This window comes from Panthera tigris, chromosome B2, assembly GCF_018350195.1.
Source record: "Panthera tigris isolate Pti1 chromosome B2, P.tigris_Pti1_mat1.1, whole genome shotgun sequence".
NCBI lineage: Eukaryota > Metazoa > Chordata > Mammalia > Carnivora > Felidae > Panthera > Panthera tigris.
In genome coordinates this window covers 16,646,900-16,667,508 of record NC_056664.1, presented here as the reverse complement: position 1 = coordinate 16,667,508, position 20,609 = coordinate 16,646,900, and the positions used below count along the sequence as shown (strand labels likewise).

The 20,609-nt window shown below is 45.9% G+C and overlaps 1 protein-coding gene across 6 annotated transcripts in view; it reads left to right on the top strand.

The window, feature by feature from the left end:
• Positions 1-20,609, top strand: part of HIVEP1 (HIVEP zinc finger 1) — a 148,294-nt gene that overhangs the window by 94,461 nt on the left and 33,224 nt on the right. For all 6 annotated transcript variants that reach the window (XM_042985712.1, XM_042985707.1, XM_042985710.1 and 3 more), the window contains one exon: positions 13,583-19,536. In XM_042985712.1, the coding sequence (XP_042841646.1) occupies positions 13,583-19,536 (5,954 nt within the window). The remainder of the gene's footprint in view (positions 1-13,582; positions 19,537-20,609) is intronic.

Sequence of the window (20,609 nt, the reverse complement as noted above, 5' to 3'; positions counted from 1 at the left end):
CTTCGCTCACTTGAGCCCTCTCTCTCTCTCTCCCTCTCAAAAAATAAAAAAAATAATAAAATAACTTTTTTTATTGTTTGAAATTGTGTGAAGTTTAGAAATTTCAAAAGAACTGAATCAATATCTTCAAAATATTCTTTCCAGGAGCATGGTGTGTTTGTTTGTTTTGTAAGTCTTTTTTAAAGAAAAAATCATAGCAGAAAATTGCTTAATTTTTTGTACGTTTTGAATATTTTGTGCCAAATTTATTCCTAGACATTTTTCTGTTATTGCTGTTACAGATAGAATATTTTTTCCTTGTATTTTCTAACTAGTTGTTTTTGGTGCAAATAACAAGACTGATATGTTTATGCTTTTGGTAGACACCTACCTTCTGATTAAAAATCCATTAGGGATTCGGGACACCAGGGTGGCTCAGTCGATTGTGTCCGACTTCACCTCAGGTCATGATCTCATGGTCTGTGAGTTCGAGCCCCGCGTTGGGCTGAAAGCTCAGAGCCCGGAGCCTGCTTTGGATTGATTCTGTGTCTCCCTCTCTCTCTGCCCCTCCCTTGCTCATTCATTCTCTCTCTCTCTCTCTCTCTCTCTCTGTGTGTCAAAAATAAACATTAAATTTTTTTTTTTTAAATCATAGCAAAATCTCTTTGTCATCCCATGGTTCAAAAGAGATTTCTCTAGTGTCTGATTTTGAGTGTTGCATATCGTGGGCAAGGTAAATATTCTTTATGGTGTTTTCCTAGTTCTCTAGAGTTTTGTTTAGATTTTTCTGATTTCCCTGTGACTTCCTCTCTGACCCCTAGGCTGTTTAGAAATATGTTGTTTCATTTCCAAATATTTGGGGGCTTTCCACATGCCATTCTGCTTCTTACTTCTCATTTGATTTTGTTGTCACAGAGACCATACCTTTTGTGTCCTTGTAACCTTTTGGAGCAACAGACCTTGGCTTTAAATTTAAAGTCACCTGTGCCCAGAGGCTACCTGTGTTAGTTTCCTGGGGCTGCAGAACAAATTCCTGTGAACTTAGCAGTTTAAAAAATACTTATTATCTTACAGTTTTTATGTCAGAGCCTGAAGTGGTCTCACCGGGCTGTAACCAAGCTGTCTGTCAGCAGGGCCACCTTTCCGGAGGCTCTGGGGGAGAATCCGTTTCCTTGCTCATTCAGATTTGGGCAGAATTAAACTCCTGTGTCTGTCAGCCTGAATTCCTCGTGGCCATGCTGGCCTTCCCAGCTTCTAACGTCACCTGCTTTCCTTGGATCCTGGCTGCAGTAGCTGTTCGGGGTCGTCACACTTCAGATCTCTCTTTTTCTCTCTCTCCCTTTCCTTTCTCTTTCTCTCTCACATCTTCTGCCAGTGTATTCACTTTGAAGAGATCCTACGATAATCCAGGGTAGGCTCCACATTTTAACGTCCGTGACTTTATCACATCGACAAGGTCCCCTTCGCACGTGTCAAGGAACCTAGTCGCCAGTTCTGGGGATTAGGGTGTGGACGTTTTGCAGGGCCATTATTTTGTCTGCCACGCTACCATGTAGCACAATGTGGCATCCTACTGCATTATATTTAAGGTTTTTTAAGCGTTTATTTACTTTTGAGACAGGGAGAGAGAGTGTGAGTAGGGGGCGGGCAGAAAGAGAGGGAGGGGCACCGAATCCGAAGCAGGCTCCAGGCTCTGAGTGGTCAGTACAGAGCCCAACACGGGGCTCGAGCCCACAAACCACGAGATCATGACCTGAGCTGAAGTCGGAGGCTTAACCGACTGAGCCACCCAGGTGCCCCTCACTGCATTATATTTTAAAGTGATGCAATTTTAAAAATTCTTTTCTAAATTTCCTTTTATTGTTATTTTCGGAGCTCTTTATTTATGGAGATCCAAATTAAAGTTGTAACATTTCGGCACAGGCCAGGCGGCAATATGCTCTGTTTTTGTTTTCCTGTAAAAGTCTTTGTTTTGCCTGCATTTTTGCAAACTGTTATCCTTTGATAGAGAATTCTGAATGGGCCATTTATTTTTTTCTTTCAGTAGTGTGAAAATATCACTGCACAGTTTCTGTTGAGAAGTCTGCTTTAATTTTTCTCTTTGTCTGTAATACATTTTTCTAACTTCTGGGTACCTTCGAAGTTTTGAATTTTCTTTTTTCTTTGGTTTTCAGCGCATTGAATATAACTTAGCAATGTGTTTTTACCTCCTTTCTTTCTTTTTCTTACTTTTAGTTTTTGGTTTTTCTTCTCATCTTTCCTTATTTTTACTCATCCAGTTGAAGTTCTCTAAGCTTTTTTGATCTATGGTTTGTTAATTTTTGGAAAATACTTGCTGCTATCTCTTCACTTATTTCTACTACCCTATTTGTTCTTTTTCCCTTTTGTGATTCTTTTTTTTTAAATTTCTTTTAACGTTTATTTATCATTGAGAGACAGAGAGGTAGGCACAGAGTGTGAGCAGGGGAGGGGACAGAGAGAGGGGGAGACACAGAATCCGAAGCAGGCTCCAGGTTCTGAGCTGTCAGCACAGAGCCTGACGTGGGGCTCAAACTCACAAACTGTGAGATCATGACCTGAGCCAAAGTCGGTCACCTAACCAACTGAGCCACCCAGGTGCCCCCCTTTTGTGATTCTAATTCTACATTAGACCATTTGACATTGTCCTATGGGTCTTGGATGCGCTGTTCTTTTGTTTCCATACTGTTTTTCTTTCCTTTAAAAAAAAAAAGTATTGTTTATTTACTTTGGAGAGACAGAGACAGAGTGGGAGTGGGGGAGGGGCAGAGAAAGAGGGGGACACAGAATCCGAAGCAGGCTCCAGGCTCCGAGCTGTCAGCACACAGCCCGGCACGGGGCTCGAACCCACGAACCACGAGATCATGACCTGAGCTGAAGTCAGCAGCTTAACCGACTGAGCCACCCAGGCGCCCCTACATTTTTAAGTTATTTTTTAGAGAGAGAGAGAGAGAGACCAAGAAAGTGAGCAAGCATGAGCAGTTCAGAGGAAGAGGAAGAGAGAATCTTAAGCAGTCTCCATGCTCAATGCAGAGCCCATCTCAGGCCTTGAGATCATGACCTGAGCCCAAATCAAGAGTCTGACTCTTAACTGACTGAGCCACCCAGGGACCCCTCCATGCTGTTTTTCTTCTTTGTGTGATTTTTTTTTTTGGGTTAATCTGTAAGTTCACTGATTCCTTAGTTTTGTCAAATCTAATGAGTGTATAAACGGCTTTCTTTGTTTCTATTACTTTGTCTTTTATTTCTAACATTTTCATTTGACCATCTCACTGAGTTTAAATTCCCATGTTGTCAACTTTTTCCTCCGGCCCTTTTGACACGTTGATTATAGTCATTTTAAATCCCCTGTCTTGAGCGTTCGGGCACCTGTATCATCCCCGAGTCTGGTTCTCTTGACTATTTTGTCTCTTGACAGCGGGTCAGTCGTGCCTGTATTTTAACTTTCTATTGAGGTTCGGATATTGTGTGCATAACAGTAGTTACTGGGGTCATGAGCTTTTAATGGTTAGAAATGGGCACTGTTTTTCTTTTGTGAGGTCATCAGGAGGGGAATTGAGGCTCTCTGTTCAGGAGCTGGGCTGGGTTCAGATTTTGGTATTGTTGTGTTTGCCTTCCGTGTGCCACACTGGCCTCCAGGAATTCCAGTGACGATCTGCCATTTCCCTGTGAATGCAGAGGAGCCGGGGGGCCTGGATGGCTTTTCTCAGTTTGGTGCTCCATACTGAGCTAAGCCGCCTATATCCTTGTGGGAGTGGAAGCCTCTGCCCCTTTGCCTCTCCTAGCGGTAGACCCCTGTTACTTCTTCCTCATTGCTGGGCTGGTAGTGGGGGTTGGTGAGGATTGCTCTCCTGTCCTGTTCCACCCTCAGTCTCAGACATGACCCTCTCCCATGGTAGCAGACCTCTCATTTTATCGGTATGGGATTCTGGTCCCGGGACACTTTCCTCCTTCCCCTGGGATAAAAGGTTTCTTCTTCTACCCTTTCCCAGGCCACTGTGGCATTTACCTGTGCCCTGTGGGTGATGTGCCTGCTGCCTTTTTCCCAGCAACTTAAAGTTGAAGGCTTTTGCTCCACATGAGAGAAGCTCTCGGGGCTTCGGGCTTTGTGTGTTTTCCACAGCTGCACCCCCTGCTTGGTGCCTCCCACGGAGGGTGCTCTCTCTGGTCCCCCGCTCCGGCCCCTGTGTCAGCACCTGCTGGGGGCCCACGGGAAAGAGCCTGGGTGTGAGTATGGACTCCCCCGGGTCCGAGGCCAGGCGAATCCAGCCCGTGCTCAGCCCTTCATAGTTTGCTGTAGTTTTAGATGATATTTTGCTTGTTTGCATGGCTTTCATGTCCTCCACATCTTCCCTGCTTGACCCCAGGTGAGCCGTTTCCTGCATCCCTCCGTGGAGTTCAGGCTTTGGTTGCTCTGTGACCCCAGCTGTGTGATGGGCTCAAAAGACGTTAGGACTTTTGTGCTATCTCTGGCTGTTTTGTGCCATTGTGGTGGGAGCAACATTCCTTTCAAGCGTCTACATCCAAAAGCAGACTCATCTAGCTTTATTTTTTAAAATCAGGAATGGATATTGAATTTTATTAAATAGCATTCACCCTTATTGAAAATGGCCATGTGAATTTCTAAGTTATCCTTCCTGACATGACGAATCATACGAGTAGATTACCTGATACTAAATTCATCCCTTATCTTCTCTCACTTGAAGAATTTCTTCATTAGCAAATCTTTCTTTGATACCTATTACGGACTGGATTTAGAGGGATGGATAATAAAGACGGAGTCTTATAGATTTGCATTGTAATCAGAAGGTAGACAAAAACAACATGTAAATAAATAAATAGGGCATTTAAAAAGTGGTTTTTTTTAAGTTTAATCATTTTGGGGAGACAGAGAGAGCCAGAGCATGAGCAGGGGAGGAACAGAGAAAGAGAAGGAGACACAGAATCCGAAGCAGGCTCCAGGCCCTGAACTGTCAGTGCAGAACCCGACGTGGGCTCGAGCTCACGGACCACGAGATCGTGACCTGATTCCAAAGTGGGGCGCCCAACCGACTGAGCCACCTAGGTGCCCCGATAAATAGGACATTTTAGATTGTGATCATAGGAAGGAAATGAACAGGGTGGGTGGGCGGTGGGGGCAACTAGTTTAGGTGGGTGGACAGGACCAGCTGGTGACAGATGACACTGGTGTTAGGATCTAAAGGTCAGAAGGGATCCAGTCACTTAAAAGAGTTGAGAGCAGGGAGGGCTTTTCAGGAGCTGGCGAGTACAGATCCCCAAAGGTAGGAAGGAGACGGGCCCTGCTGGAAGATCAGAACTTCACCGACGTGGCCGAAACGGTGAGGACGGGGGAAATGTTACGAAGGGAGGTCGCAGAGGTCATCAGAGCCAGATGGCCGTGCCATCTTCCAGCCGCGTTCCACGTTTGAATTACATGAGGAAGGGGAAGAACGTGGTGATGAACGTGGCTCCTGTTGCTCGTAGTTGTTCCCACGTCGATGAAGTAGCTTCCGGATTACGGACACACCCCAGAGGCATTGTGGGTTCCAGGCTGCCGCGGTGAAGCGAGTATCTCAGTGAAGTGTGTCAAATGAAGTCTTTGGCTTCCCAGTGAATAAAAGTTATGTTTATACTATGCTGTAGTCTGTCAACTGTGCAATAGCATTATTCCTAAGCAAAAGTTAAAGACACAATTTTGAACATTTATTATTAGTAGTTTTTAATGTTTACTTTTGAGAGAGAGAGAGAGTGAGGAAGGGGCAAAGAGAGGGGGACAGAGGATCCGAAGTGGGCTTTGCAGTGACAGCAGCGAGCCCGACACGGGGCTCAAACTCCCGAACCGCGACACTGTGGCCTGAGCCGAAGCCAGACGCTTAACCTACTGAGTCACGCAGGTGCCCCTTCAAGATACAGTTTTTAAAAAGACTTTGTTGGGGGCGCCTGGGTGGCTCAGTCGGTTAAGTGTCCGACTTCGGCTCAGGTCATGATCTCCCGGTTCATGGGTTTGAGCCCCGCGTCGGGCTCTGTGCTGACAGCTTGGAGCCTGCTTTGGATTCTGTGTCTCCCTCTCTCTCTCTGCCCCTCCCCCGCTCATGCTCTGTCTCACTCTGTCTCTCAAAGATAAATGTAATAAAAGGAAATTTAAAAATAATAAAAAAATAAGACTTTGTTGCTAAGAAATGCCAGCCATCTTGTGAGTTTTCAGTGAGTGATGACCACCGATCACAGCTACCATAACAGATATAGTAATAACAAAAACGTTTGAAGTATTGCAAGAATTACCAATCTGTGACGCAGAAACACTAAGTGGGCAGATGCTGCTGGATAAATGGCACCGATCGACTTGCTTCGTGCAGGGTTGCCACAGACCTTCAATTTGTGGGGTGAAAAAACAAAACAAAAGCACTCTCTGCGCAGTGCAGAGCACAATAAAGCAAGGTGTGCCTGTGTGCCTCTTGTGTCCTTGTTTATCTCACATTAGCTTATTCGTTACCTGGCTTACATTTTCAGTCTCTGAGTGCTGACTTTTCCTTCCTCTTCATAAGCACACTCAGCCCCCACCCCCCTTGTCCTAACAACACCTTCTCCCGTCCTTTTCTTCCCCGGATACCACCCCACCACCCCCCCTTTCTCAGTGCCTTCGCAGCCACTTCTCAGAAAGTGTTCTGTGCTTGCTGGCCTGCACTTCACCTTGCCCACGCTCCCGCCTTCCCCTTCTGTGAACTGGTTTTTGCCATCACAGTGTCCTAATCCCAGTGGCCACCAAACCCAGCACCCTCTTGTTTCTGCTTCTGGATCCAAATGGAGTATTTAAAAATACACTCTTGGCCACATCTTCCTTGGTAGTCTCCAAACCCTACGGTGCCTGGGTGGCTCAATGTGTCTGACTCCTGATTTTGGCTCAGGTCATGATCCTACGGTTTATGGGTTCGAGCCCTGCATCAGGCGCTGCACTGACAGTGCAGAGCCTGCTTGGGATTCTGTCTCTTTCTGTTTGTCCCTCTCCCACTCATGTTCTAGCCCCACTCCCCCCACTCCCTCCCTCTCTCTCTCTCTCTCAAAAATAAACTTTTTTTTTTTTTAAGTCTCTAACCTCTGACTTCCTGGACACCTCACTGTCACAAGTTTTGTTTTATCTTTTTTATTACCCAGTTTGTTTTCTAGTTTACCCTAAATCGAGGGATAACCCATGATGTCAGACTTTTCTCTGCTGATGTCACACTTTTCTCTTTACCGGGCATATTCTCTCTGCCTTATCATTGATGTACTTCTACAAAAAACAGCTCTCATCGTGTATTTCCAGATCTATGCCTGTAGCCCAGACTTCTCTCTAGGGAAAGAAAAGAATATGCATCTATATTTAATAGATTGTAATTTTCGTATTGCTATGTAATCTTTGTAATTATTTTAAATGGATGTGTAATGTTCTGTTAAGTGCCTGTGCTGTAATTAGCCTAAGCATTTCTCTGTTGAAAATTTCTAGCCCTGGATTTGCAGCTACACTTTAGAATTCTCCACATGTATATTGAGTTTGAGCTTTGGTGGGATGGAAAGTGAATTGATTTTTTTTTTTTTTTTTACCCCTCCTAAACTGGCTTGGGCCTCACGGATAAAGGCAGGAACTGAGCAGAATCTTTGGCAAGCCTTTTTTAGGCTTTCTTGCTTTGAATCAGCTGAGAGGCCCCTCTGTCAACTACCTGGATTCAAGGTAGCGTTTTAACTTTCACGTGAACTCCGGAAGGGCCTTCTGTGTGCTGTCCATGTCTCTGGTCTCTTTACTTTCTTTTTTCGTTTCTTTATTTTTTTTTTTTTTAAAGAGTGACAGAGTGCAAGTGGGGAAGGGCAGAGAGAGGGAAACACAGAATCTGAAGCAGCCTGCATACTTTGAGCTGTTAGCACAGAGCCCGACACGGGGCTTGAACCCATGATCTGTGAGATCATGACCTGAGCTGAAGTCAGACGCTTAACTGACTGAGCTACCCAGGCACTCCTGGTCTCTTTACTTTCTGATACAACATGCTCTGCGTTGTTAGAGGACAAGTAGTCCTTGTGTCCCCAAGACCCAGAAGACCCTAAAGTTTTTCACACTGATGCGTCTCTGAGTAAATCCGGAAAAGTGATTCACCTTCCAGCAAGGCGGGCTTTTAAAGCCACTGTTGAGAGGCACCTGGGTGGCTCGGTCAGTTAAGCATTTGACTTCAGCTCAGGTCACGATATGACGGTTCATGGGTTCGAGCCGCACGTCGGGCTCTGTGCGGACGGCTTGGAGCCTGGAGCCTGCTTTGGATTCTGTGTCTCCCTCTCTGTCTGCCCCTCCCCCACTCACGTGCTGTCTCCCTCTAAGATAAATAAACATTAAAATAATTTTTTTTTTCTTTAAACACACCGTTGGGTTGTAGTTCCCGATACCTACTACCAGCCTCGGGAGTATTTTTTGCCGCATTTAACTGGCAACCCAGATGCTCTGTCTCAGGAAACGTGTTTGTTTTCATTCTGTTGCTGTCTAAAGTAATCCTGGAAACCCGCGGATGGTGCCGTTTTACGCTCCTTGGTGCTCCTCTCCAAAAGCTAGAGGAGGCCTCACGTTCACTAGGCTTGTCCTTGGCACACGAGGTGCCAGTGCCTTCCTTTCAGAGAAGGTGGGAGCTTTAGCCCCTGTTTCTCTAACCGCTCCCCTCTTCCCCGTCAAGTGGCCTTCGTGATCTTTCCGAGCTGTTCGGCCGCCTCCCCAGTGGAGGACTGGCTTTCTGACGAAGCCCCTGCAGATCGAAGCTTTCGACAGGGTCACGCTGCCCGCTGCGGTCCCTCCCCTCAGTGTGACTGGTACTTGTTAAATGAATTGCTCTTTGGGGTTCCGACCTGTTGATGCCTCAGAGCCTCTGCCTGGCCGCCGGCCCTTTCCAGGAGCACACCCCCCCCACCCCCCCAGAACGCAGGGTTCAGCAGTTGGTTGACTCCCGTTTTGGGGCCTGTCCCACCCTTGCCCACTCTGACTGCACATCAGCACTGCGTAAGGAAAGCAGGTGGTATCTCATCGTTTACACAAACAGGGCACGTGCCCCAAGTGTTTCCAACCCCAGTGTCCGTAAAACCCCAGCAGCCCTGGAACCCTGTGGTAGAATACAAAGTGGCGCCCGTACGGCGAGCGGAAGGTAGGCCCGCATGCTGGCCGTGGGGAGTGGGCGTATCGTCCTTTACGCTGCCTTCTGCCACTTACCCTGTGGTCTCTCAGATCCTCTAGTTAGTTTTCCCTTCAGTACGCCGAAATACCAGATCGCCTTTAAAGTGAGCGCAGGCCCCTTTGGGAACAGCAGCCCCTCCCAGCCCTCATCCCCACCCTGTTTCTGCCTTGAGGCATTCTGGTCTGTGCATCCTCTTAACTCTGGCCTCTGGTAACTGTATACCCGGCAGGGTAGATGCAGCCACAGCGTGTGACAATCGTGCCCTTTCCTGTAGATAAGAGGGCAGGTGAAAGCAACTTCCGTCACTCTCTGGTGGATACACTGGACGTTGATCGGGATTCAAAAGTATGCCGGGTGCTTCGTTCTCCAAGGTCCCAGGGTCTGCCACGTCCTCCTACTCCAGGCCTTGGTTCCCAGAAGGAGGCTTCTGTCTATGATTCGTAGCCCGAATCACTCTGTGCACACCTTAGCCATCCACTCTGTGCACGCCTGCCCCGATCTTGAGAACCAAGGTAACGGTCAGCAGTGAGGCACACAACTTGTTTCAGTCCCAGCTCTGGGATGATAGTGTGGTGTTCATCTCAGATGTGCCCGGTCCCCTCCCTGTGTTTGCATTCTCTCCGATCCCATCCGCTGCCCTCTCCGTTCACAACCACAATGACCACAAAGTCCTTGGATTTAGAGACTGATCCAACATGCAAAGTCATCCCCATCCAGCCACCCATGATGGAATGGGCTTTATCCCTTGAGCAAGGAGTGTGAACTCTGTTAAAGGAGACACGACAAAATCTCAGAGGTGTGACTGCAGCTCCGAACAAAAACGATTAGGATCATATTCTCCAGTGAACGCCATCCCCTTCCCCTCCCCCATTGTCTCAGGCAGTCTTAGAAAAGCACACAGAACATGAAAAGACAGACTAAACGCTCAGCCTTAAAAATATTCCCTCAGAAACAGAAGTGTGTTCTAAGCATTGAACTCAATAAGGTTATAATTTTTTTTTAATGTTTATTTATTTTGAGAGAGCGTGACGGGGGGAGGGACAGAGAGGGAGAGAGAGACTCCCAGGCAGGCTCCACGCTGGTAGAGCACAGCCCAATGCTGGGCTCCAGCCCACGAACTGTGAGATCATGACCTGAGCCGAAATCAAGACTCAGACGCTTAACCAACGGAGCCACCCAGGTGCCCCAAGATCATAAACTTAAGCGACAACTCAAACATGATATGAGACAATAAAGTGAGATGAAACGGGAAATATGGAGCTAAGGGAACAAGATGAGAACGAAAAAATCTTCGTCCAAAACAAATAAAGACATTTGAAACAGTAAGGAATTTAATAGCTGAAAATTGAGCGACTGACATAGGGAAAAGCGTTAGATAGTTCTAGAGAAAGCGAAAGGCAAGAAAAACCCAAAAAGGTGGAAGCAATTTAAATCCTCGTAAACATGGTGCAGCATAAAGATAATTAGTGTCCATAAAGGAGCCCACCCCAAAGAAAACATTGGCCAGAAGGTAGATCTACTTGAAGATGCAAAAAAAGAAAAGTTTTCTGGAAGAAGCAAAACGCGTCTCCTCATGGAGAAGGACACTGTGTTCTAGGGGGAAAGACTTAAAGTTTGTGTAGTAACAAACTCTGAGCTGACTCGCAGTTAACAGATTTCAGAAGTAAAAGAATTTTGCAGACAGACAAACAGAAGAAAGGCAAGTCATGCCAAGGAGGGGAGGCCATCAGCCAGGCTGGCTCCAGGCTCCTGCCACAAAGCAAAAGAGGTTGCAACATTTTGAAAGAAAGAATTGATGCATTAGCACCAAGTAAGTGTTAAAATTCAGAGAGACCAAGAGTCAACAACTATGCAAATAGAATGTAAATGTTAGACACTGACAAAAGGGAGCCGAATTGTCTAAAATTGAAGCTTGCAGTTCAGAATATCTATTTAAAATACGGTTGTCCAAATTCTTAACTTCAGAAGAATTTTTAGGAAAGTGGTGTCTCCATAAAGAAATACAGATTTAAGGGCGGTTTTTCCTTTATTTTCACTCAGCTTCATTTTAAGTACAAAGTTAAATTTTACCCTTTCTGTTTAAAACATACATAGGATGGCTTATAGAATCCCTTTAAAACTTAATGTGGTATTTCCGGGTGTTTCTGCTCGTGGGTTGAATTTTTGCCTTTTTTTTTTTTTTTTTTTTTTTTTTGAAGTGTAAGACATTATTTCATTTTTTTTTTTTTTTTACAAATAACTATCTAAACATAAAAGCTTATTCCAAAAACCACGTAAAACATAACAAAATAAGCCTATCTACCCAACTAAGCCACTGGTTCTGTAGGTTCTGGAAGGGGCTTGGCATGGGTGGGTGTGTGTGTGTGTGTGTGTGTGTGTGTGTGTGTGTGTATACACATACATACAGTCTTTTTTAACGTTCATTTTTGAAAGTGAGGGAGAGCAGAGGAGGGTAGAGAGAATCCCAAGCAGGGATTCTGACATGGGGATCCACCCAAGAACCATGAGATCATGACCTGTGCTGAAATGGAATCAGAGGCTTAACCGACTAAGCCACCCAGGCGCCCCTCTCTGTGTCTTTATATGTATTTTGACAGCCTGGTGGCTTTCACCTTTCCTACAACCAACTCCAAGCCTTTTGGAAGTGACTGGGGAAACTACTCATCCTAGATGATGATTCGCGTTTTTCATGGTGTCCATTAGCCCGGTAGACACAACATATGACATTCAGTTTATTGCGTTTATCTTGAAAAGGGAAAAACAGTGGGAAACATTCTGTAAATGAGTAGATCAAAACATAAAAAAGATTTGCTCAACATCATTTCGTATCAACAAACCTGATACTTATTTTTCTGTTTTTCTTAGCTCAAGCATTTTAGTCATGAGGGACCCTCCCCTTTTTTAAATTTTTGCTCTTCTGATTATGGTGGATAAACGTATCATTAGCGTGTTAGTCCTGTGTTTTTTCATTAACTTAATCTATTACAGCACATAAACCAATCATCACAAGAGGACTAGGGTATTTTTTTTTATTTTATGTAAATTTTTTATCTCCAGTGGTTATTATGGCATAGGCATTTGGTCTGATATGAATTTCAAATACGTCCATTGCAACAGCTGTTTGAAAATAACCAGGAATTTGAGTATTTGACTTTTCTACAAATAAATAAGAGGAGCTTGAATAAGTTTTTGTCTGTGTGCCCAAGAGTCCAACAAATGGAAACAAATGAAATCATGGCAGGTATTTACTGCTCACAAACGTCATAGTTGATGGAGGTTGTGGGTGGCTGAGGCCAGTTAAACACGGATTTCCTCCCAACACAGCCAGAAATGAAGGTAGCTTCCTGTCTTGTCTCCCACAGTTAGCTCTACCTACCTGTCCACCTGCCTTCCATCTACCTGTCACTAATGACAAAGAAACCTAGCCATTGGATGTTTTGTTCCGTTAAAATGGCGATTTTTTTTTAAAACTAAGGGCCATTACAACATTATGACTTTTTAAATTGTGTTGATGGAGAACCACAAATAAGGGAGATGTTTTTACTTTCATAGTTTTTGTTCACTGATACAATTACTGCAATAGTAGTTCTTTATGATTCTACCAACCTTAATATCTCATAAGCGTCTGAGATATGTTTGCTCCAAAAATTATTGTATACTAGCTTTTTTTTTTCCTCATAAAAATGGCACTATTGCATGTTTTGGAATCCTCTTACTTTAAAACTTGCTGAGAAGTTTTCTCGAGAAGGTACTAAATGTGGGGCGCCTGGGTGGCTCAGTCTGTTGAGCATCCAACTCTTGATTTCAGCTCAGATCATGATCCCGGCGTTGTGGAATCGAGCCCTGCATTGGGCTCCGTGCTAAGCGTGGAGCCTGCTTGGGATTCTCTCCCTCTCCCTCTGCCCCTCCCTTGCTCACTCTGCCTCTCCGTCTAATAAAAAATAAATAAAAACAAAAGATACTAAATGGCGACGAGACCGTCAAATACCCCGCATTAAAAGGTTGAGTTTTCTTCTTTGTGCAGCAGGTGTCTCAGACTGTTGGATAGACTGAGTCCTCAGCTGTCACTGTGAAGAGGGAGAATAACGTAGTTTTGAAAGATCAGGTTCTAGGACGCTGGTGAGCTGGGGGTCCAGGGAGGAACAAAGCATTCCGGAAATGGACACTAAGGTCTCTGCACGATTGTTCCAGTAGCTTTTGATTGCCAGCATTCTTGCAAATGCCAAGATATCAAAATACAGTTTTATCCACAGCGGGCTTTCCGTAAACTACCTCCTTTAGTTGTCATAACGCCCTCGTGATTGTAATCCTCATTTAAAAATATATATATATGCGTGGTTGGCATGTCGGCCGTCTTACCAACTGACTTTTTAACTTTTTCTTTTTTTTTTTTTTTTTAACAGAAATCTTAGAGGCTGGTATTAAAGCAACTTCAGAATCACTTAAAGGTGTGAAACGAAAAAAGATTGTAGCTGAGAACCACCTGAAAAAAATACCAAAATCCCCACTGAGGAGTCCCCTTCAGGCAAAACATAAACAAAATACAGACGAGCCTGCTTTTGCTGTTCTTCAGAGCGCGCCGGAGTCTCACAAGAAGCAGAATCCTAGCCCTGTGAAAAATGGGAAGCAGTTTGCCAAACACAATGGAGAAACACCTGGGGTAGTCGCTGAAGCCTCCAAATCCGAAGATTCTGTGTCCCCGAAGAAGCCCGTGTTTCTGCAGCACCCATCTGAACTGCGCCGATGGGGATCGGCAGGCTCTGACCCCAGCAGGTCGGGCTTCCCAGATGCAAAATGTGACTCTCGATCTTTGTTGAGTAAAACCAGGACTGACCGCAGTGAATGTATCTCCTCCACTCGTAGTCCCGCCTCCTCTTACACAAACACCGCATTTGATGTCTTACTGAAGGCAATGGAGCCAGAGCTGAGCACCTTGTCGCAAAAGGGCTCATCTTGTGCAGTTAAGGTAGAAAAACTGAGACCAAATAAAACTGTACAACCCCCTTCTCAGTTAAACAGCAGCTCACCGGACGCCCCAACTCAGACTTCCCAAGAATCTGTTTCTGAATCGCAGCCTTCTCCTTGTCCCTCGTACACCGTGCACGTGTCTGCAACTCAGAAGAGTGAGCCAGCCACAGTTCAGTCAGTGTCTCACCCGTGTAACCAACACGAACACTTCGTTTCTCAGCCTCACCAACAAAATCAGCCGCTTCCAGCACGTTCAGGTTTCCCAAGGTCCCTGGTGAATCTGCAAAATCAAGAGAATGCCAAACTTGAGCAGGTTTATCATATGGCAGCGACGTCATCTGTGGGTCTGACTCCGCCTTCCAGTAGAACTCAGGTTACTCCTCAAAACCAGCAAATGGATTCTGCTTCACCGATGTCCGTGAGTCCAGCCCATTCGACACCGTCAGCCCCCATGCCAATTTATAATTCAGCTCCTGTCGCCTCTGTCGTTAACCACAGCGTGGAGCAAATGTGCAATCTTCTTCTGAAAGATCAGAAGCCAAAAAAACAAGGAAAATACATTTGTGAGTATTGCAATAGAGCTTGTGCAAAGCCTAGCGTGCTTTTGAAGCACATCCGCTCTCATACTGGAGAGCGACCCTATCCCTGTGTGACCTGTGGATTTTCATTTAAGACTAAAAGCAATCTGTACAAGCACAAAAAGTCCCATGCACATACTATCAAACTGGGTCTTGTCTTGCAACCAGATGCTGGTGGTTTGTTCTTGTCACAGGAGTCCCCCAAAGCACTTAGCATCCAATCGGACGTAGAAGACAGTGGGGAGAGCGATGAGGAGGGGGCTGCTGAGGAAAGACAAAACGACCCGGTCTCCATGGACCCGCAGCCTGTGCAGATAATGAAAATGATGTCCCATTCTGAAGCGTTACCAAAATCAAGTTCCATTCCAAGCAATCCAGACCATGTGGTAGGTGACTTTCCACTACAGGACAAATCTTCAGAATCACAGGCTGTGCCAGAGTTACCAAAAGTCGTGGTCCACCCTGTCGGTGTGTCCCCTTTAAGAGTCGACAGCCCAAAGCTCCCGGATTCCAAGCCTGAACTGTCTAGTGCACAGACACCGAAGGACCTTCAGGGAACCAATGTCCTGTCCCACTCAGCCTGGACATCCTCCCTCGAGACTGACGAGAAGTCCCGTCAGAAAGGGGACGGGAGTCAGCCAGAAGGGAAACAGGAGCCTCACGTGGGGACAGGACATGCCCAGCTGCAAAGGCAGCAGGCTACCGATTGCTCCCAAGAGCAGCAAGGAAAACTTCTGAGTCCTCGGAGTTTAGGAAGTACGGATTCTGGTTACTTTTCACGTTCGGAAAGTGCCGACCAGACCGCGAGTCCGCCGACTCCCTTTGCCAAAACGTTGCCCACCACGGACCAAGACTTAAGTAAGAATAATGGGCCCTCTGCACCTCGGATCAGTACACCAGCACCTTCTGCTCTGTCAACAAGTGAAAAAGCATTGCTTCTACCGGGTCAGATGCGCCCACCCTTGGCGACGAAAACACTTGAGGAGCGGATATCAAAGCTGATCTCAGACAACGAAGCCTTGGTTGACGATAAGCAGCTGGATAGCGTAAAGCCACGGAGAACCTCTCTCTCGAGGCGAGGAAGTATTGACTCTCCCAAGTCATACATATTTAAAGATTCTTTCCAGTTCGATTTGAAACCAATGGGACGGAGAACAAGCTCCAGCTCGGATATACCAAAGTCCCCTTTCACCCCTACCGAGAAATCGAAGCAAGTCTTCCTTCTGTCTGTACCTTCCCTTGACTGCTTGCCCATTACGAGAAGTAACTCCATGCCTACCACAGGTTATTCAGCAGTACCTGCGAGCGTCATCCCGCCCCCTCACCCCCTGAGAGGAAGTCAGTCATTTGATGACAAAATCGGCGCTTTCTACGATGACGTCTTTGTGTCAGGCCCTAACACTGCCGTGCCCCAGAGTGCACATCCGCGGACCCTTGTCAGACAGTCAGCAGTAGAAGACTCTTCAGCAAATGAAAACCACCTTCTTGGTGCTGGACAGTCCCTGGACGAGAGCTATCCAGGATGCGGTGCGGCCAGTGACACTGGGCCGGCAAGGGGCAAGTCCTTGGCCCCAGGCTCACATTTGGAGAAAAAGAAGTCCCATCAAGGGCGAGGGACAATGTTTGAGTGTGAAACCTGCAGAAACAGGTATAGAAAACTGGAGAATTTTGAAAACCATAAGAAATTTTACTGTTCAGAGTTACATGGACCAAAAACAAAGGTGGCCGTGAGGGAACCTGAACACAGCCCCGTGCCTGCTGGTAGTACACAGCCTCAGATTCTGCACTACCGGGTTGCGGGCCCTGCAGGGGTGTGGGAGCAGACACCTCAGATCAGAAAACGGAGGAAGATGAAGAGTGTCGGAGATGATGATGAACTTCAGCAAAATGAAAGGGGGGCGTCCCCGAAAAGCTCCGAAGGCCTCCAGTTCCAGAATTCTCTGGGCCCTGCTTCCACTTTGTCTAAGCATAACGTTGCAATAACAAGTGACCAGCATAGAAAGATACAGCTGCAGGCCTCCCAAATCCAGCTGGCGGCCAGAGGTCCCGACCAGACCATGGATCCCAAGCTGTCTACCATCATGGAGCAACACATAAGTTCAGCTGCCCAGGACAAGACGGAGCCGAAGAGGCACGGAACTGGAATCTCCGTCATTCAGCATACAAACTCGCTGAGCAGACCCAATTCATTCGACAAGCTTGAGTCTTTTGAAAGAGGTTCCCCAGTCTCCTTCCAGGAGCTGAACAGGACAGTGAAGCCCGGATCTCTGAAAGTGATGGGAATTTCCCCAGAAGAAGGGCGCCCTCCCCAGAACACGTCTCACCCTCACCAGCCTGCGCTGTCATCAGATGCTCTGAGAGCAGAACTTCAGGACGGTCCCAGGAAGAGTCCAAGTGAACGACATGTGTTGGGACAGCCCTCCCGACTCGTTCGGCAGCACAACATCCAAGTCCCAGAAATTCTGGTCACCGAAGAGCCAGATCGGGACCTCGAAGCCCAAGGCTATGATCAGGAAAAGTCAGAGAAGTTCAGTTGGCCTCAGCGTAGTGAAACCTTGTCAAAGTTGCCAACCGAGAAGCTGCCACCCAAAAAGAAGAGGCTCCGTCTTGCCGAGATGGAGCACTCGTCCACAGAATCAAGTTTCGACTCCACTCTGTCCAGGAGCCTAAGTAGGGAGAGTAGTTTATCTCACACTTCGAGTTTCTCAGCTTCATTGGACATTGAGGAGGTTTCTAAAACGGAGGCTTCCCCCAAAATGGATTTTCTAAACAGAGCAGAGTTTCTCATGATTCCAGCTGGCTCGAATACACTGAACGTTCCTGGAACTCACCGAGAAATGAGGCGCACCGCTTCAGAACACATCAGCTGCGTGCAAACGTCGATGGAGGTCTCCGATTTCAGAAGTAAATCGTTTGACTGTGGAAGCATAACTCCACCCCAGACAACACCACCCGTTGAATCGCAGCCCCTGACGTCCCCTTCGGGCATGGGGGTCACCGGGCACGTGCCTCTCTTAGAAAGAAGGAGGGGCCCACTGATGCGGCAGATATCTTTAAACCTAGCCCCAGATACTCGTGTGTCTCCCGGCAACCCACCATCTTTCCAAACAATCGCTCTTGCGAGTGTGAACACAGCACCGTTTCCGGGCCCTCAGCTCACGAATGCATCTTTAGCCGAGTTTTCTGCAAACGCTCTGCACTCCCAGACTCAAGTTAAGGATCAGCGAACAGAAACCTCCAGTTCCGGCTCTACTAACATCTTCCCCGTTCAACAGCTTTTCGGTATCAACGTGTTAAGTCCAGTCCACACCCCCCATAGCCACCCAAACACACAGACGTCTCTGCAAGTGTCTATGCAGAGTGTTCAGCCGGATGCAAATCCCAGTTTATGTGTGGCTTCTAAAAGTAAAGGTTGCTTTGCTCCCAAGTACCAACTTCATTGTCAGGTTTTCACTTCAAGCCAGTCTTGCGCTTCCAATCCTGTACTTTCTTTGCCAAAGCAAGTTCTCTCGGATCCAGGTGGGGCTGCTGACCATCGCGGGACTTCGTTAGCGTTACCAACCAAATTGATAGATGCCATGTCCAGTTCATGTGTTCCACCACCACTGAAGCTAGGTGGGCAGGCGCAGAACGTGCCGACGTCGTTTGCATTGCCCGTGCATCTGCAGGGTATCGTTCCAGCATACTGTTTTGCCACGGTCACTCCTCTGCCACAAATCCTGGTGACCCAAGACCTGTCCAACCAGCCAATTTGCCAGGCTAATTGTAGCATGGTGCCAATCAGCGAGGAACAAAATTCCGTGCCAAAATTGCAGACAGATCACCAGAATGCTATGTCAAACCCAGAGGCAGAACCTGTCTGTGAAGATGTTTTTTCAGAGATGGGTCAGACTCTCCCTCCATCAGAACCTTTGCCCGTAACCCAGAAAACGTCTGTTGGTAGGCTTTCCCCCCAGCAAGAATCTTCGGCTTCAAGTAAAAGGATGCTTTCCCCAGCAAACAGTTTAGACATTGCCATGGAAAAGCACCAGAAGCGTGCTAAAGATGAGAATGGGGCTATTTGTACAACAGAGATCAGACCCTTTGAACCAGGGAGTTCAAGACCTAGTGAAGTTAATAAACAGAAGAAACCTATTTTAGTGAGGCAGGTTTGTACTACGGAGCCTCTTGATGGTGTGCTGTCAGAACAGGATGTTTTCTCTCAACCTGAAATTAGTAGCGAGGCTGTTAGTCTGACAGATGTCCTACCAGCTGATGATTTGTCATCCGAACACTCTAAGTCTGTAGTTACAGAACCTATAATCGAACTACAGGAGTTTGAAAACATCAAGTCCTCCACGTCGCTCACTCTTGCAGTGAGAAATTCACCTGTCCCTGCAGAAGACATTCACATTTCTCCTTTGGAACGTGTAGACGGTAACCAAGAAAGGAAGTCTCCAGGGGTTAGAACTCAACGTGACAAAGAGAGCATCCAAGACCAAAGTCAAGCCACACTTTTAGTGTCTGATGCGGGAGGTGCACAGCAGCTGCCTTTCCCCAGCCTGAAGACCTCAACCAACTTTACATGGTGTTACCTACTAAAGCAGAAGGCATTGCATTTGCCTCAGAATGACCAGAAAACTTCAGCCTATACTGATTGGACAGTTAGTGCCAGTAATCCAAACCCACTTGGGTTGCCTACAAAAGTTGCCCTTTCTCTCCTTAATTCAAAACAGAAGACTGGAAAATCACTATATTGTCAAGCAATAACTACCCATTCCAAATCAGATTTATTGGTCTATTCAAGCAAGTGGAAAAGCAACTTAAGCAAGGTACTTGACATATCATTTATCTTCACAAATAGTTTGTGCGATGTCTTGATGCCTTTAAATGTTTTAATTGAAAAGTGTACCTTAATTTCGAATGACAAATTGTGCTGTGTAAGTATAAAGTCACCCAGACGAAAGGATGAGAAGTTTACCCCGCGAGTTAGACTGATAAGGGTTACATGGAATCCTTCGGTGATTCTCTCTTGAGACATTTTGGAAATAACTTGCCCTGAGCTGAATGTTTAAGTCCTTACGTAATGGTACATACAGATCATCAAGGTTTAACTTTCATCTTTCTCTTGTATTAAGTGAAAGGAGATTATGTCTGTGTTTTGTCCCTGCTGGTGCGGGGGAATAGAGGTGTGAGTAATCAAAGACTGTTACATTTCATTTCGAAATATAAGCAGAGAGCCATTCATACTTGTCTTTGTACACCTGACTAGCCTCCCCTGGCCTTGCTAGTCCCAACTCCCACCCGGTGTTAGAATCATCTTAGTGCTAGAGAGAAGACTCACAGAATAGCTGACTCATACACTTGATATAATTAAGTTGATTTGGTCAAGATGTATAGAATAGGGTCATAAAACTGTAATTTGGAGTTATTTGTGTAATCAGTCTTACTAGAGTTGTTGGCTTTATAAAATGGGAAAAATCATTTAAGTGAGAATAAATAAATAGGTAAGGGGATCATGGTGGACTCCTGACATTAAGAATTATAGATTAACTCCGTGACCTCTACAGGTTCATGAGCATACAATATAGGTTCATAGACCTATGATATGTGTGTCTATATATATACATATATATATATATATACATATATATACATACATATATATATATAGACACACACATACATATACATACATATATATATATATATACACACACACACACACACACACATATATATATAGACACACACACACACACACACACACACACACACATACTTACCAAGAAGGAAGTCTCTAAATTTGCCAGTAGGTTAAAGAGGTATGGATACAGGGACGAAATTCCCAAAGGGTGATATTTTAGCTGAGTCTTAAAAAAAAAATGTAGGGATTTTTGTTTCA